At 41.5% G+C, this 18,492-nt stretch overlaps 1 protein-coding gene across 1 annotated transcript; it reads right to left on the bottom strand.

Moving 5' to 3' along the window:
* Positions 1 to 51: 51 nt before the first annotated feature.
* On the bottom strand, positions 52 to 17,188 carry LOC137894006 (polycystin-1-like protein 2). The gene is given in 40 exon segments (XM_068739467.1): positions 52 to 165; positions 251 to 382; positions 646 to 747; positions 850 to 1,060; positions 1,475 to 1,635; positions 1,722 to 1,849; positions 1,935 to 2,068; positions 2,738 to 3,068; positions 3,784 to 3,969; positions 4,053 to 4,193; positions 4,837 to 4,933; positions 5,053 to 5,510; positions 5,841 to 6,057; positions 6,775 to 7,001; positions 7,268 to 7,467; positions 7,565 to 7,711; positions 7,790 to 7,968; positions 8,043 to 8,144; positions 8,430 to 8,938; positions 9,146 to 9,371; positions 9,468 to 9,596; positions 9,847 to 9,967; positions 10,057 to 10,181; positions 10,269 to 10,415; positions 10,843 to 10,980; positions 11,061 to 11,231; positions 11,314 to 11,468; positions 11,617 to 11,829; positions 11,961 to 12,102; positions 12,190 to 12,301; positions 12,405 to 12,603; positions 13,250 to 13,377; positions 13,453 to 13,603; positions 13,687 to 14,097; positions 14,187 to 14,416; positions 14,498 to 14,645; positions 15,357 to 15,467; positions 15,923 to 16,111; positions 16,201 to 16,359; positions 16,855 to 17,188. Coding segments are annotated over 40 exon segments (7,515 nt in total).
* Between the last annotated feature and the right edge of the window lie 1,304 nt (positions 17,189 to 18,492).

The following is an 18,492-nucleotide window of genomic DNA, read 5'->3' as shown; positions in this document are numbered from 1 at the left end:
ATGAGGAATATTCCCAGAAGAAGTTGTTGAGAGACCAAAATGTGAAGCGGATTAAATAACTGGCCTCTCAGTTATGCACTCGCCGCCATGCTTCTTATATTTCAGTCCAAACAAGCTGCACAGTTTCATCAGCATCAGGTCCACAATCTCATCTTCTTCGGATGGCTGCGGAAACAGTGGAGAATATGCATGAATAATCATGAAATGTACATTTTGTCACGACATTTCAGACAAATAATGAATGTGTTACCTCGTGATGTATCTGCTCCTGACTAAATGCTACCAGAATGACAGAGATGAAGAGGTTCAGCACCACGAAGGTCATGACCACAATGCAGGAGCCGATGAGGCAAGCACCAAGCACCGGATTATAGTTGAGAACCTGAAGAATCAGGAGGAATTCATACAAAGAAGAAGGTCTGAATACACTCTGGTACAGTGATAACTCGAAATATGAAAGCATCTAACTCTGTCAATGCCAATGTTTATATAACCTGAACTGAACCTGAACATAATATATTTTGCAGGCCACACCAAACTAAATGTAATTTGACACATTCTTCAAATAAAGCAGTTAAATTAAAAACATGGGGAACATAACCATGTCATTCTGGGATTAGAAGAAGTAATAATCTCATAACGAACCTCTTCATAGTTGAAAATGCCAAGCTGAAGGCTGATCATTGTCATCGCAGAGTCCAGCAGAGTCCGATAGGCATAGAGCTTCCACCCATACATCAGGTTAGACTGAATAGTTGAGAGTGCACATCTGTGTTAATAACCACCTTTTGAACTTGTTAAATTTTATAGTGTCTAGCATGTCGATGGTAAGTGTGGGAAACTGCTCACGGCTATAGAGTAGGCCAGGAACATGATGGCCATGACCACCAGGAAACCTGAAATATCAGTCCAGGCTCGCTGCAGTGTGGCCGTGATCATGTGCAGCTTTGGGTTCAGTCTCAGCAGGTGCCACAGTTTGATTGTAGCCAACAGCACCAGAAAGGCAATCAGATAGCCCAGCACTGCGTCAGCCTTGGCTGTCTCATGGAAACTGGCGTATCTAGAGACAGCGTGTGAGAGGAGTCAGAGGACAGAGACGTTTTTCCACAATCTAGTGAAAGGGATGAAGGAAAAGATAGTCGACCTACTTATGCTCTCTTGAACATGGAGAGAGAGAGAGAATGGCAGGTAGGAGGAGAGTCAAAAAACAAGGAGATGGATAGGGAAGTGATAGAGACAGAGCAGAGCTAATGCTAGTTTTTATTTATATTGAATGGTTAAAATTGGGTGTGAGCTGCATTGACTTGCTCAAGTATTTTTCTGATCAGAAAATATAAAATAACAAAGTGAATAGATTTAATTGAACTTTCCCCAAGTCCTGTGGCCTAAACTGCTGGCACCAATAAATAAACAAAATTAGTTTTCACAGAATTGTGGTACTTGCACTGGTTGTTTTTTAAAATAAATTTCTTACTGGTCTTTGTTGTTCTGGTAGTATTCAATGTCCCTCTTTCCCTGTAAAGTCCTCTTGATGAAGACAGACAGTGCGCTCCAGCTGAGAATTATAATCGCCATCTCCAGCAAGTTCCACTTACTCTTGAAGTAAGTCCATCTCTGCTGCTTCAGATGCTTTCCCTGTCAGGGAGGGAAAAGGGATTCAGGTGAGCAGCTTCAACAGTAAAAAAAAAAGACAATAAAATCAAGTTACAATGGCTTTATACCTGGACAAGCATGTAATAGATGATGAAAAGGAAGTAAATGGCTTCAGAAGCCACGACAAAGATGTGAAGCCCACCAGTGGACTGGTACAGTCGCACACTCTGGAGCTCAGTGCGGAACTGAAACGCTCCTGGAAGAAAGTGACAGACGGCGCGGTTCATTCAACGGTTGCTGCTGCGCAGCTCTCACACGATAGCTGAACAGCGCCTACCAACCGGTGGCTGTGGTCTCAAGCATGAGTGTAGCAATGCAGAAGAGGTTGACATTAGCATTGTACACGGTGAACTCCACAAAGATGGCTTGGGTGTACGCGTCAAACCAAGTGTTGTCATGAAGGTACTGAAGGGCTCTATGAAGAGAACGACATCATTCAATTATCCAGACATCCATATTTTTCTTTTTTTTTTTTTGTAGATGAGACGATTGAAATTGTCTCATCTACAGCCGCTTATCCACCTTGTGGGTCTCGGGTGTTGCTGGATCCTGTGCCAGCTGGATCTGGGCGAGAGGAGGGCGACACCCCCCAGCTCACCGCATGGGCTGATTTAATTATAGGAGTATCAATATCACACCTCAAACCACAAGTGTCAGCTGATGCCAGAACAAAGCACCGTTTCTGCCTGGTGTCAGTGATGTGCAGTTTGAACAGTTTTGTTTGCTTAAGAACAATTTAAGAATATTTATTAGTTAGAGGCAAAAATATCTTCTACAAAACTGAAACTGCAATATTGACTTCCGTCAAATGTTACACAAATATAAAGTTTGATTTTGGATGAATACACAAACAAGATATTTGGTTATATCTCATGAACAACAAGCTTGCAACTAACAGTCGCTTTCATTAATTAGTTCTAATGTTGATATTTTCCCACTACAATGTCCTGGAGTTTGAGCCTCTCAAGTACAAATATTTGTATTTCATAAAACGTCTCATACTGATTTCTCATTACATAAAAATTGTTGATTCATTTGCTATTAAAACAACTTGAGTTCATCTCAGTGGGCTCTTGAAGCCTACCTGGTGGAATGTTCTATATCTGGGCCCAATTCCATCACGAACCCTCCACCTCTGTAGAGCGTGACACTGCCCCAGATGGGGTAAGCCCTGAGTTTGCCCTGGGACTGGTACTTCCATGGGGTGTGAAGGTTCTGAGAGGCGTTGTCACCTACAGGAGGACTCCAGCCTGGACCATAGGAGCCCACGTCCTCCAACTCCCAGGAATATGGTGCGTGGCAGTCCTTCTCAGACTGTTGCACGAAGGGTGCCAGCTGACAGGAGGCGTTATGCACCCTCACCTGGCGAAGACGAGCATTACCCACCAGCTTGGAGTTTCCGTCTGTGATGAATCCTGTCACGGATTTGTAGTCAAGTTTATTTGCTAGTCACTCCATAAAATACAAATGCAAGGACTTGGGTATTTTATCACCTAAATACTACACGTTTGATGTGGTGTATGTAGCGTAGTTAAGGTAAAAAAAAAAAAGTGAGAGATCAATTTGAGGTATTGCAAGTACCGGTATACAGAATATTTGGGTCTAATACTTTTACAATTACATGCTGCTATTTGGAGATTAAAAATAACTGTTTGGGTGATATCAGCGTGCAAATTTGTCAAATACAGTCCAGCATCAAAAGTACTTGAAAATCATTTAACAGACTGTTATCATCACCTGCAAAGGACAGGGTGAAATGGAGAAGGTTGATATGATGTGGTGACCCTGAAGGGACAAGCTGAGAGTACAGCAGTAGTAGTAGTAGTAGTAGTAGTAGTAGTAGTAGTAGTACTATCATCATCACAATCCTCTATAACAATTGCTGTTATTTTGGAGCTAAGATATTTAATTAGGGTAAATGGCAAATAAATGTCCTACAAAATAGAAATGCTACCATCCAAAGTAGATTTTGTTTTGTGGATTACAATATATTTATTGATAAAAAGAGCAAAGGAATAAGATAATGTGATTTCCACAGTGTCATAAGTACACATTAGAGATTTGCAAATGTAAAGGTAATTCATGTAAATCAGTCAAGTACAGCCTTTAATAACTCCAACACACACTGACCTGGGTATTCCCCGAACAGGTTGCTCAGCAGGGTGCTGTTAGCCCAGTTAAACACTTGCGTAATGCTCATGCTGTCTGAGATGTCTCTGCTGAAGCTCTGGCGGATGTGCTGGGTCAAAAAGTAAGCGTTGGGGTCCCTCTGGCCGTATGCCACCAGGAGCAGCACCCACATGAATCCCATATAGGCTGCATCACAAGCAAGGTCATTATCACATCTCAGGTTGTAATATGTTATATTTATGTGTCATGCATCAAAAGTGTCTTCCTACCGAGGATCTCCCTTATGAGGGCAAAAACTTTCTGCTCTTTAATCATATTGCCTCTCATCCTCTCGATGTCAGTGGGAGGTGGGGGCTGATAGAAACTACAGGCACTGTCTCTTCTCCCAACGCGAACAGCATCAGCATCATCTGAGGAAGGGACATTAAACTATAAAAGCACTCACAGAGCGCAGACCTCCGCCAAGCAGCTCAGTCCCCTCGGAATTGGATTCACACCGTCCACATGGTGATCTGGATCATCATCAAAAGGTTCTAAATTGTTCTTGGTATCTTTATACACCAACCGTGAAAAGTAAAAGTGAATCAGAGTTGATTTTTGAATCCGTAAATGGGGTTTTCAATGTTAAAATTAAAAAGCATTCCCTGACCTCATTCTGGATCAGATCCAGATGAAATTCAGTGGTATGATAGAGGGGCCCACCCTACATGACTGTGTCAAATTCCATAAACATCCGCCAATAATCAACTGAGATATTGAGGAACACATTTTGAAGCGCCATTGACTGCACTGTTACCAAAAATGTCAAAGTGATCAGGAATCAAGGATCTCTTGTGGATCATCATCAAAATTGTATCAATTGTTCCTGATAAGATTCCCAACATTTGCTGAAAATGTCATCAATATCTGTCTAGAATTTTCTGAGTTATGTTGTTACCAGAAAGAAAACGGACAGACAGACAAACCAACGCAGGTGAAAACATAACTTCCTCGGCGGAGGTCAAAACAAAACAAAACAGTGCGACTCAAATGGAAAACTGTAACCACACTCACCTGTGTTTCTGAGACTGGCATCTATCTGAGGTTCTCCATACTCCTCCTGGTCCACTTTCTTCAGAACAAGAGCAAAGAAAGCAGCAAAACCAAGAACCTGTGAAAGGAGATTTTCAGAACCTAAATCCGTGAATGGTGTATTAAACATACAGTATAGGTATTTCTGAAAAGTGCATATGTGAGGCATATCTCATTTTGTGCACCTTATGTGCTCACCTTCAGGGGTTGAGTGATAAAGAGACTTTCAAAGAAGGAGACAACCATGGAGATAAGCCAGCTGATAGAGCGGTCTTTCCCGTATGTCAGCCCATACATCATGGTGAAATATCCTGACACACCACTAGTCGCAATCACCAGTGTCCATCCAACAAACACAAACCACCATGGCAGCCCGCCTTGACAGCCCTTTCTGGCCGTGTCTCCATGGATGCTCTCCTCTGGACTGGGGCAGCCATCGATTGCTGCTCCATCCAGGCTGAACTCCAGGAGAGCTTTCATTCCCTGAACTTGCTGCATGGCGCGGTTGAAGCTATCTGGGTTTGGAAAACGAGAAGGTCCTAGCAAACCCAGCTCCTTTTCAACATGACGCAGCTGCCTGTACAGGTACCTGCTGTTGCAGCTCTTCTTCTGAGCTTCATCTGGTGACTTCTCTAGGCTGCCACTCACACTGTTCTCTGTTCAAGTCATAATCATTATTAGTCAGCTGTGATGTCAAATAATTCTCATTCAGGGTGTTTTATTTGCTATATAAAAACTACTTTTCAATTTTCAACTGAACAGATATTATTTCCAATTACCAACGGTATGATATGCAGTATTTTAAATGTTTAAATATATCAACTGGCCTATTTTATTATTTTATTTAAATTATTCTAACGTATTGAATCATCATTTATCAATTTGTTGAAATATTACGGGGTTTTTTTAATCTGACGAATTGACCCAGCCAATAAAAATTGGGAATACAATATATTAAAAAATAAAGGATTATGGTGCTAATTTACCTTGTAGATCTACAGCACCTAAGCTGAGGATCATAGAGCGTTCCCCCTTGGAGCTGTCAGTGTAGAAGTCTCTAGTGGCCCGGTTCTGCTGCCTGATGATGTCCTCCACCAGAGACAGCAGAGTGTTGATGTCTACCTGCTGACCAGGCTGGATCTCAAGGTCAGGCAGAGGACGCTTCATGGCCTTAGATAGTGACTGAGCAATTCTCTTTATGTCCTAATGGAGAATCCACATAAAACATGTTAGATATCTTAAACAAAGGAAGTAGTTTTGCTTACAAATACTGATTTAATAAACAATGATATGATTTAGATATATACTTCCATCATATTTTGGAATAGGTGGCCCTTATTAACATTTATTATAGCTACAATGATGACTTTGGCATCTAAAAATAAATTGCTACTAGTTCTAAAATCTTAAAAAGATTTGTTATGATCATTAATCTAATTTTCATGTGCAGAGGTCATTGCAGTGGATAGCTATTACTTCAACTCCAAGATTGACTCCAAGATGGCTGACATAAGTTGCTTATGCAATTGCTACATTTTTCTAGTATTGATTTTATATTGGCAAGAAATTATGATAAATCACATGAATTGTACGTCATGGATCATTGGCTACATTTCAACCACAATTTATAAGTTACATTTACATTATTACTGCTGTAATCCTTGAAAATTCTTCATGTTTATGTTTTTAGAATGTAACACAAAGTTTTTGCATGTTTCTATATTTATACATAATATTATACAATACAATTATTTTCAAAACATGTCTTTTTTTATGCCTAAAAATGAGCAAAAACACTTTGAAAAATATTCTGACTGAGAGTATCATAATTCGTGCGTGAAAGGGTTGAAATTGAAATTCAGATATTTGAAATGCTGTTCTAGATATCTGAATAATCATAATAATGTCACATTTCCCCACCTTCATCACAGTGACTGTTGTGATGTCCTTCAGCTCTTTCTGAGGAGAAGAAGTCTGTGAGGGAGAAACTCTGCCGGTTTTTCCCTGTTTAGATGCGTCTGGTTTGGCGATCTTCTCTCGAGGACGAGTATTTCTGAAGATACTCACAATAAGGAGGTTGATAGGAAACATGATGATTGAGCTTTGAATGCCAATCATAACTTGTTGCCAAGTGAACTCTATGTGACCTGCAAAGTAAACCATATACTTTAATGTGAGTTTAAATCGATGTTACTAAAAGTAACTTTTAATGAGACCGGCTTCATTTTTTCAAATACAAGTATCTGCAAAAGTTCAGTGAAAATTACATTTAGATTAAAATCTTATTGTGCTTGTGCTGTAAACCAGGAATCATTTAATTTTCATTGTGCATGATAGAAAATTAAGATGGATCTTCATAAAAATATTAGATTTCATGATAAAGTAATTTAAATTAATGTCTTTTTATACCCACCCAGGTCCATGGTCTGCTCAGAAGGGTCTGAAGGGATACCCCAAAACATGATGCTTGTTAGCATGGTGCACACCAGCAGTGAAAAACAGCAGGACACTCGCTGCACACGTGTGAAAGTGCTGCAAGGAGGCCGGCTAATAACAGAGAACCAGATGTGTCCGTCTCGGAAATCTTTGGCTGTCTTCGTGAAGAAGAGGTTGCTAAAAGTATTGAAAAACGGGCAGTTGGAGTCAGAACAAATGATAAATCAATGATGAATTTGAAATTCAGGTAAACTAGATCGATAATCACTCTCACCTAAACCTTTTCAAATCCATTTCTGTAGCAACTGGGAAGACCTTGTCAAGAGTGCAGTCTCCCACATCTAAAGCCAACCAGGAGTTACATAGGAAGTGCCACTTCTGACCAGTCTCCAGATCCTGCACCATTACTTTGTTGACATACCTGTAATTTTATTTCTACAATATTAGCACCAACTCAAGTTAATTTAGATTTCCTCATTCATTTTGTCATCTGCCGTACCATGCAGGGTGTTCTCCTGAGTTGTCGTGCCACAGCCGAATGCGCTGCAGTTCTCCGAGGGAGAAGTGTGTCGTGAGCAGAATGATGTCCGCCCCACCCCTCTCAAACAGTGGCTTCTCGCGGTCTGTAAGGTGGTGGGGCTCACTTTCTCCTTCTGTGCCCAGTAGAATGATTGTCACCTAAAATAAAAGAATGGTAAATAAAGATGGCTGAAGTTCCCAAGTCCCGCTCGGCTTCCATGGGCATCACTGACCTGAGAAGAGGTGGCTGCACCATGTCGATGGCCTGTGCTAAAATTCACCATATATCGATACTCTGCCAAGATGTCATTGTCCTCAAGCACTGTTATCTTGACCTACAAGTGAGGGTTAAAGTATTGTTTGAAAATATTTTATTTTTTTTACTGGTTAATTCATTGATGAATGTTATATGGCAAAGAATCAATGATGAAAGAGACAATGAAAGGTATTTAAATCATTATAGGACATTGTTCAAAACATTCTCACAGAACCAGAATCATTGCTTGAATATTATTCAAATTCAGTAGTCGTTAAGTGATTCAGGAAAATATGGACGTACCACAGTGTAGTTAAATCCGAATATCAACACTACAACGTGGGCTAAGCCCTGGAAAAATCACCTTTGCTAAGTCCTGGATGTCTTTCCTGCGTGCCCACACAGCCACCAGGAGATATGCAGCAAAGATTGCCACAACAAAACACACCACCACAGGATTATTGGTGAATGTAGCGAACAGCTCTGCAGTGCGTGACACATCCACCAAGTTTGGCACGACAAAGAAAGAACTGCCGAAGAGAGTTAAGTGGTTGCAGAGGCACTGAGTGACCAGAGGTGTGGTGAGTGGACCAACCTGTGTGGGGAAGAAATCAGAAAAAGATCAGCTCACTTTTCAAGGATGTATCTATCGATGCAATTCCTGTGTTCACATTTGACCCACCCTGCAGCCATCTTGGCTCCAAAAAGACTCTGATTCATTCCAGAATTTGCACTGAGCAGCAATTGAAGTCACAACGACCGTGGCATTGATCGATTTGACGCCGGCTTCAACGATGGGTTTCAAAACGAGGTAGTGCACGCCGGAATCTCCTGTTCTGTCTTTAGGACTCAACAGCCAGGTATATTTTTCCTCTGTGTTCAAATGACAGATATTTTCAAGCACAAAAAGCACTCAAATCCAACAAATGATATCACCATGATATGGTGAATATGCTTAGTTAATGCGCACATACCACTGCACTCCACTCACCACATTAATATCACTAATCAATACTCACCGCCTACATCTGTCCACTGACTCGGGATAATAACTCAATCATATTATCCTAGTGGATTTACCTCTTGTGGCATTCTGCAGAGGGAGCTGCGTCTTGGCTACATAGTTCTCGTTGTTTGGATAATCTCTATATCCCAGGAACAGCAAGAAGGAAATGTCTTCTGATGGCTCCATTTTCAGCACCAGTGTTACGTCTGGTGAAGGTATGTCAATTATCAATGTGCTGAAATTAGCGAGATCCAGGACTGTGCTGTTGTCCTGTCCCACATCAGGTCTTGGCAGGAGAATCTTTAAAACAATAAAAAAATAAAAAATCAATCTTAACAATCTACCAAAGTTATACAAAGTCAAACATAACTCGAACATAACATAGGCAAATATTACCTCTATCTCATCAAGCAGGTTCTCTACAGGGATGACGGTGCCGTCCATTCTGGCGAGAGAGACAGATCCAACAGCTCCTGTGATGTTGTCCTCCTTCCAAGAATGCGGATTTGTCTCAAAACTCATCATCTGCAAATTATTAGCATAATAATCAGTATATGTCTTCATCAAATTTGAGAACGAATGCTTTTCGATTCAGTTCTACGCATCCTGTCGGTCATAATGGAAATTTCTAAAACTGACCCAAGACAACCTTTAAAGATAAGGAAGCAAATTTGTAACTGATAAGACTTTTGCCTTTAAGCAACAAGTTGACGTGTGTAGGTTATACTGCCCACACTTGCTTTGTTTATCCCTACATGCACATGCACACACTTACTCTGACATCCACCGGTTCCTCTGGAGATATGATATGAGCAGGCAGGCTGGGAAAAGAGAATTTGGAGGAGCTGGTCCTCTGAACGTTTATATCCAGCATTTGCATATTTTCTGGAGAAACTCTAGCAGAAGTAAAAGTATTTGATTAATTTTAGCCAGCCACAGTCAGTTTGTTTTGTACATGCTCTAACTTGCATCATTGATCCCTTACCTGTTGGCATACACAATGATCTGTCCAGAATCAATGATGGCAGGGTCTCCATTCAGCTTTTTATTTTGCAGCAAAGCACTTTGAACATTATTTATCCCAGTGAGAAGGAAATCTGAGACTTTTTTCTGAAGAAAACAAAAATGATCTTGTTTAATTAGGGACTTTGGAGAAGGCAGATTTAATGACAACAGTGATTTTAGCTATATCCTTACATTTGATGAAACATTTAAAATATTACTGGCTGCTTCAACTATTGGTGTCGCTGCTTGCACTACTTCTCCATCATCTCCACTGTCCAAATCAGAGCTGAACGTATTTAGGGAGGAGCTCAGGTCTACCAACAAAGAACTAGCTTCTTCCTGGAGAGGAAATAAAGCATCAGAAATGTATTTTTTATGTATGAATATATTTTTTAAAACTTCCTGAACATAGAATAGTTTTTTGTTTTAGGCAATCCCACTTCACTCATTTCTGAATAAAATAAAAATCTGTCCTCCTCAGGCGAAGAGGGCAGTTTCACTTGGGAGTTCTCTGTTCCTGGTCGGGCTGTAATTAGGCCCTTGTGAGGAACAGTGGCAGCAGCTGTGTGAATAGACTGGACAATCATGTCATGGAGGAAGACAGAAAAGTCAGGGGACATCTAGTGGACAAAAACAGAATTACAGTAAATGTGATGGGGGGGGGGGGGGGGGGGGTAAGAATCCCTTGGCAGGAATGACAGAAGGACATAAGGTTCTGGTTTCTTACATTTCTCACATGGAAGTGTTAAAGTGACCTGTCTTATACCTGCGCGGTGGGACTGAGCTCGTCTGAGCGTAGGGTGAGTCCAGCCACAGCTCGAGCCGCTGCTTGCACCTCCTTAGTTGTGTTGCTTGGTGAGTCCAGCAGAACCGTGGCCATCTGGATCAACATCTGCTCTCTGAGCTGAAAGAGGATAAAGTCCTCACTTAACACCACGGTGCTCTAATGCCTCACCTCAAGCCTCCCAAACACCGCCCGGTTACCTGTGTCCTTGCGTCCTTCTGATCTTCATCAGCCTCTGAATTCAGTATATCGGACACTGACGTGAATATTTGCCCCAGAGCCTCACCAGAGAGGAGACCATGCTGCTCTAACTGACTCACAGTGTCCTCCACGGCAGACTGGAGATCCTCCACAGAGGTGCTGGCGCTGCGCTCCCATACCTCGATGTAAAGAGTCACTCTGAATTATTTCAAATACGTTTCAGGTAAAACACGATGTCTCTAATGATTAGACATTGCTAACCTGAGTTGAGAGCATTGCAGTGACTTTTTCACTATTGCCATTTTTCACAGTCACCACAATCGATAAGGTGTAATTGTTGTTCTCGTCTCCAAGAGGAAGATACACAGCCTTCACATCACCAGCATTACCACAGCGCAGATGTTGGCCTGAAATACGCAGAAACCCTCATCTACACTGTTCTTTCATTTGCAAATCACGTTTACACACTTCTGTTTTCTTTCTCTTTGTTTTCTTTTTATTTCTTTTTCCTTTTTTATATTAATTAAATTCAGAAGCACCAGTGCACACTCTCACCTGTGTCTGTTTTGAAGCAATAAACGCAACCGGCAGAGCAGAATGGATTTTCTTCACAGGTGATGTCAAAAGCATCGAGAACTGTTCCAGATGGAGGTGAGATACTGCAGGAAGGAGGGCCGGGGCTTGTTGGTGCACCAGTTGCAGCTGGTTCAGTCGGTCCAGGGCCCGGTATGGGAAAAGTGTACTTGGCAAAATGTGACTCCTTTTTGCCTGTAAAAAAATAATTACATTTACATTACATCAGCTGCCATTTTTATGATAAAAATTCCAATAGCTGTATGTCAGCTAACACTGATCTTTATCTATCGAACATTCTGACTGTCGATGGGATGAAAGCTCACCATAAGCAATGACGCTGATGTTGTGCATTGTGTCCCTTGACTCTTTCAGATGTTGGCTATGTACAATATAGTCAGTGCTTCCATTCTGTTTCTCAATAAGTGAGCGTCTTCCTGCTCTGGAGTAACATTTGTTTAGGTCATCCTGAGAGAACAAAAATCACATTTAATAATTGCTGGATACATTAGTCTCTCATGCCAGAGTCTAACATATATTTAAATACTGTTTTACCGTTGAAGGGTTGGGATCCTCCATGTACCAAAGGACATCTGGACAAGTTGTCACACAGCGCAGTCTGAGCTTTACATCGCTGTTCACATTTATTGAAGCACAATCCTCACAACTGCAAGAGAAAGGGTAGATACATGACTATAACGGATGCATTTGTCCAGCTGTTGCCTGTCAGCCTGTCAGAATAATCATTGTGAGTGTATCTGACTGTTTACCTGATGGTGACGTCTGGGAATTCCTTTGGAGTAACAGTGATACACTTTGAAGACGAATCAATTGTAATCCATTTTCTGAACCAGGTCTTTCTCCTCACAGTTAAATCATACTTGAAAAAATCAAAAGGATTTGGAAGGCAGTCTTTTTCAATAAGGTGAGTTTCATCATTTGTTCTGTTTTTGCATTTGCATTTTCCTCCTGTTTGGATAGACATGAAAGCAGAACCTTGAACAGATCACAGCGTCAAAATGGATTATTTAAGGCTTGGGAAAAAAATAAATAGAAGGTGTCACAACTCTGCAAATAATAATCTTAAAACTTGTTTCAATGAGTGACCACCTGTCTGACACAGCAAATATGCGTATGTGCCATCATGTTCCTGCCATGTTCCTGTTATTAGAGATTTTGTCTTTTTATTGTTTCCATCCTATCCAGAAATCTCTGTGTGCTCTGTTCCTGGTTCTGCTCACTCAGTTGTACTGATAAAAACCAGAAAACTCTGACACAGAAATGAAAGTTGGACACTTGTGCAGATGGAATGCATTGATTCCTTCATTTTCCATTACTGGTGATTGGATGGAATAACCAAATCCAACTGTTTAAAACATAGCAGCAATGATGAGTCAGCCACAAACTGGGATTCATTTCAGCTGCAGAGAAATCTCAGATGGTTCAGAGATAGCAGAGATGGCTGCCCGGGTTGGAATCAGCGATGCATTGGACAAAATCTACCATCTGACATGGGACATTGTGCCATAGTAGCACAACGCACAGGTGTATCGTGTTCACTAAGAAGTGAATTGACGCATTTAATGCTCAGAGGTGAATTAATCATTGTACGTACTACATTTCCATTCAAACGCCAGTCCTTTGCTGGGTTCCACTCCGGCTATGTTCAGTGTAACACTCTTATTGTAGTCAAACAACTTGTCTGGAGTAGCAACTATTTCCAAGTCGGTGGAGTTATCATCCCTCTGTGGATGTAAACGAAATTAGTGCTGCAACAGAAACAAACAGCAAAATAGATTTGTCCACAGGTCACAAAACTCTAACACTAATCTTCTACGTACTGTGTCTCCATATTCATTGGGAGACTTGTCAGAGAAATTCTGGCAGGCCTGAAGTATAGTGCCTAAATCCACGTCCACATCCAAGGCAGTAAGGGCATTCGTGGCTTTAACCTCTACCTTCAGCAATCCTTTAATAAAATACCACATTTTAGAAGACTGAGCACTTGTGTGACTGTTTCCTTATAATATACCTTCAAATATTCAAACGTACCTTGAAGTGGGCTGGAGAATGTATAAGCTTGTGAGCTACCATTAAGCATATCCCGGGTCTCAGAGAGAGCGTTCCCGGCTCCAGTCAGGGTGAAGAGTAGCTCTACAGGCGCTCCTCGCTCCAGGGAAACGCCAATGATGAGGTCGGTCGAGTCTGGACAGTGGTCGTCCTCGGCTATCACTGTGGCCTGCAGGCCTTTGACAGGCTCCAGCAGACACAGCTCCAGACCAGTGGACACTGTGTGGTCTGTGACTCTGTTAGAGGCAGCGAGAGTCAGGTTGTGGCAGCCAAGTCCAAGAGTCTCCATCACACTTACATTCAGTGTGATGTTGTGGGGCGTGACTCCGCTGGCCACAGACAGGTTTGCAATCAAATGGCCTTCATATTGAATTATGTATGTGATATTGGTACCTGATTAAAAAGAACAGAAGTTGTAGTATTTTGTATTTAGTGTATTCATTAGGGAGTATTTCTCCCCTGCAGTGTTGATATTGACTCACCTGTCTCCACCGTGACCTGGATCTCTGCAGGACTGCCATGCATTACATTGCATCCAGCACTGTTTGATGATATATTCCTGCTATAGCACTTAATGACGCTAAAGTCTCCGATAGGCTCTTGAATGGCTATGGTCTTCTGCACTGTGACATGCCAGTCACTGGTACTGCATTCCACGCCGACGGTAAAAACACCAGGACGGTTGAATTTGTGTATCACTGTGCTCTCCATCCTGAAAGTGAAGTAAAACAAAAATAGGTCAAATGAACATAAACTTGCACTTCTTTCTTTGATTTCAGGTCATCTTACTCACTCTTCTGGCCTGTATGAATCAATAATGTGGCCATCTCCTGCATTCAGTGTGCATGTGAGGTTTCCTTGAAAAGGATGAAGGAGCCACTTGACTGTGATGGTGACGTTATCAAAGATGGCCGCCAGCTTGCTCATCAGCAGGTGGAGTCCTGGGAGGAAATTACAATAGAGACGTACATTTATTTTCCAGGTTACAACAAATAGTACAGTTAAACTAAGTTCTGTCAATCAATCAATCAATCAATCAATCAATTTGGGGGGAATGGGGGCTACATCTTTGCTGAGAGTCAGGGTGGAGGATGTGGGGCAACACTTGCATAGCCCGGGGATTGCTCATCATGAAGTTCAGGATCCAAACACAGAGGGCAGCGTTGAGCCCAAGGTTGCTGAGCTTGGTGAAGAGCTTTGGAGAAACACTTGCATGAATGCTGAACTGTAGTAAATGAACAGCATTCCCACATGCGTGTCCCTCTGGTCCAGGTGGGGGATGGCAGTGCGGAGGGTTAGGGGAAATGACATCTTCAGTTGACCTATTGGGTTAGGGTTAGGGTTAGGGTTAGGGTTAGTGGTTCCAGGGAGACTGGAAGGGTGGAGGCGATGTTCTCTCAGACTGAATTATTCTATTAGCTTGAAATGCTACATAGCCCTGGTGGAAAAAGGAAATGAATGGGAAAACAGGTGCAATATACAGGAAGAGGCATGCAACATCAGTAAACCAACAAACTCTGTAAGGTAATTAAACAATAGACAATCAATATTTAAATGGCTTAAGTTACATCGTTCACACCTCTACTTAAGAAAAAAGATCTTAAGTATTATTTCATAAAGAAAATATCAGAAGTTGCCAGAATTAATCTCACCATGTCTGCAGTGGTACTCTACAGAAAAGTAACTTCCCAGCAAAGGACATGGTTCCCCAAAAGCACTCAGATCCACCGCAGCCTGGCAAGCCGGCAGACCATGGCACTGGGCTGGAACGAAATGTCAGAGAAGAACGTACTGAAAAGGTTTCATCTGTTTGAATTGGAAAAACATTTACCCTGATGAGAGGTTCTCATAGCTCTATAAAAGTGTATTAACAATAAATAGAACCTTAAGATAGAACCTTGCTTAGTAACCGCTTGATCGCCTGGTGCATAATTAATCCTCAATTCAGACAAATGTGAACGTTACCTCAGGGCATCTATTCAGCTCTTATGGGGGGCCATAGTTTGTGAGCAATTTTTACCAAATATATTTCCACTGATTTTATTGTAGAAACAAATATGTCATAAAATAAAATTTCCCATAATTTCTACCAAGTAAATGACAAGTTATGATCAATTATATGCACATATTTCTACATTCCTTTACTCACCCTATTAGTGCAGGAAGTCTTTATTAATCACTACATTTGGATTTCGTATCTATAAAAACAAAATATTACCTGTTATAGAATCCGTCACATCTATCCAGCTGCACTCCTCCTGCGAGGATGTGGGCGAGGTTGAATGTTTGGATCGGCAGTAGTGAATTGTTTTACGGCCATAGAAACTGTCGTCTATCGCTACAACTTCACCAGAACCACATTGCAGTGTCGTATTTTGTCCACTACATGCGATAGATCTGCCAAAATCTGAGAGGAAATACCAAGAATTCAATATGCAGAGCGAGCAGAAGCTTTGCAACCTTAACTGCTGTACTGTTTTACTAAGGAGTGTATACCAAACTGGCAGATGAAGTTGAGTTCCTGACTACAGTTCCCTGCAGCTTCCCACTGGAAGCCTGAACGTCTCAGGATATGTCCACATGATGCTTGTGCGGCTGGCACGTTCACCCAGTTACTATAGCTGACATCTGAGCCATCCAGCCAAGCGAGGGAAACTGAGAAAGGGACAAAAAGAAAATGCCGCTTTTGGTTTGATCACATATCCACTTTGAAATCTGATATTCAAGGGAAAAAAAGATCTGCATTTGAGAGTATCGCTACAGAGGATAAAACAAGACGCTATCTAGTTTAAGGGTCATAAAATATAACAATTGGTTGCAGTTATAAATACTCTGCAAAGGGGAAATAAAGATAAATATGTACATGATGATAGGCCCTTTGAAATACTGATAAACTGAATGATGAAAATAAATATCTCATTACCCCTGCTGCTCGAGGGACGCATCCAAATGTGTCAGTCCTCTCACAAATAAGTAAACAAATAAATTACAGATCTCTCAAATGTAAATGAAAGCTGTCTAATGAGAAAGCAGCTGCATTTGATTTTGTGAATTTACTCTGAACTTTATTCCAGTTTGTACTCAAACACAAATCAACTCAATACATTCTAGCCATCAGACATCATTCAGGACTCCGTGTCCAGATGCCACATCTCTCACCCTCTGTAGCAGCAGAGTCAAGTGTGAGGTTTGGAGCAGCGGGAGCCAGACCGAGCCACCAGTCTATACCCGGATCCAGGTGCTTCTGAAGGAACTGCTGGGTTTCATCATTCAGGACGAAGGCTAGGTGACCTCCACCTTGCTCACACCACCCCTGTGCGGTGAGGAAAGAACGCTGGAGGTCCACAAACTCGTAGCAAGAGCCATCAAAATCCTCCTGGTTCTCCTGACAGGAGAGAGTCTCTGGAGCTTCCTCAGCATCACACGCCCGACTGAAAAGGAGAACAACCAAAAACGGCAACGTGGTGAAAGTGCTGCTTTCCATCTCTGCACCTGTAAACTATTCAGAGTCTGTGGTAGTATCCTGTCTTTAAAGGCCAGTGACGTCAGTAAATCGGCCACTTATCAGCTCTTTAGGACAGTTTTTAACATTGGGGTGGCTTCCTGGATCCTCGTTCAGCTTTGTGTTGTGGCCATAATTCTTGTGCACACACAAAACCCTTTAATTGCGCCTCTGTCTCCAACGAGTTTAGGAGTACACAACCTGCAGAGGGAGATAAGCTTTGCATTCAGTCTTTTCCCGACAATGGAAACGTCAGTCCAAACTCTAAAAGGACCCAGAAGCTTCTCCTGTCCTGTGCAAGATCGTCTTTGCTCAACTCAATGGCGATCACCTATTTCCCACCAAAGACATTTACAGTATAATAGCAGGCAAAATACAGTTCTAAATATTTAGCTGTAAATTTCACGGAGTTGCTGCAGTTTAATGGTCCTGGTATTGTAAATACTGGCTCACTGTCACGCTGTCAGGGCAAGATACAGGGACACACGATAGAACAGGACCATTGTTGTTGCTATCGGTAGCACCTGTGCCTATCATACTTGGTGAATTGTAAATGTCTGCTTTTAAAAAGATTTATTGGCTCAGAGCCTGGACAAGTTAAATACATTGCATATAAAGGCACAATTTATTTAACCAACTTGACGCCAGCCTGGAGCTAAATGTTGCATATTCAGAATAGAATAACCGTGACAAGTTTTTCAAATAAATACAAATCATAGCAGGTGAAATATTTTTCATAGTTTAGCTTCTACTATACTTCACGTAATAATTTCAGACATGATTCCTTGTCACCAATCAAGTGTGCAACCATATAGACTTCATGTTGAATGGTGTAAGAAACAGGTTACAAAACTGTTTTGTTTTATTGTTTTGTTTTGTTTTAATCAAAGGTTAGCATTTATCCTTACAATGTTTGACTGGATCTAGCGAGTTCCTTGGACTGCATTATATTTTGTGCTTTTCTTCAATTCTACTATTTCTCTCTCTCTCTCTGTCTCTCTCTCTCTCTTTCTCTCAAATAAAAATGCTCTGTTGTGAAAGAGTTAAATTCGAAAATTGTCAAAAGAATAATTGTAATGTTTTTACTTCCTGCTTCAATCATAAAGATGGATCTTCCTCTCTTCCAGACCAGTGTGTGTCTCCATCTTCAGATCTTAAATGGAACATCTGCGCCAGAAGGCAGGCTTTGTAGGTCATGAGGGAGTCCCATCTTCATCAGCGTGTTCAGTTATTTGGTAAATGTTTAAAGGTTCCACGCCAGTTTATAAAGTCAGCGACTAAAATTG

Source organism: Brachionichthys hirsutus, chromosome 1 (assembly GCF_040956055.1).
Source record: "Brachionichthys hirsutus isolate HB-005 chromosome 1, CSIRO-AGI_Bhir_v1, whole genome shotgun sequence".
Lineage (NCBI taxonomy): Eukaryota > Metazoa > Chordata > Actinopteri > Lophiiformes > Brachionichthyidae > Brachionichthys > Brachionichthys hirsutus.
This window is presented reverse-complemented; position numbering and strand designations above follow the sequence as displayed.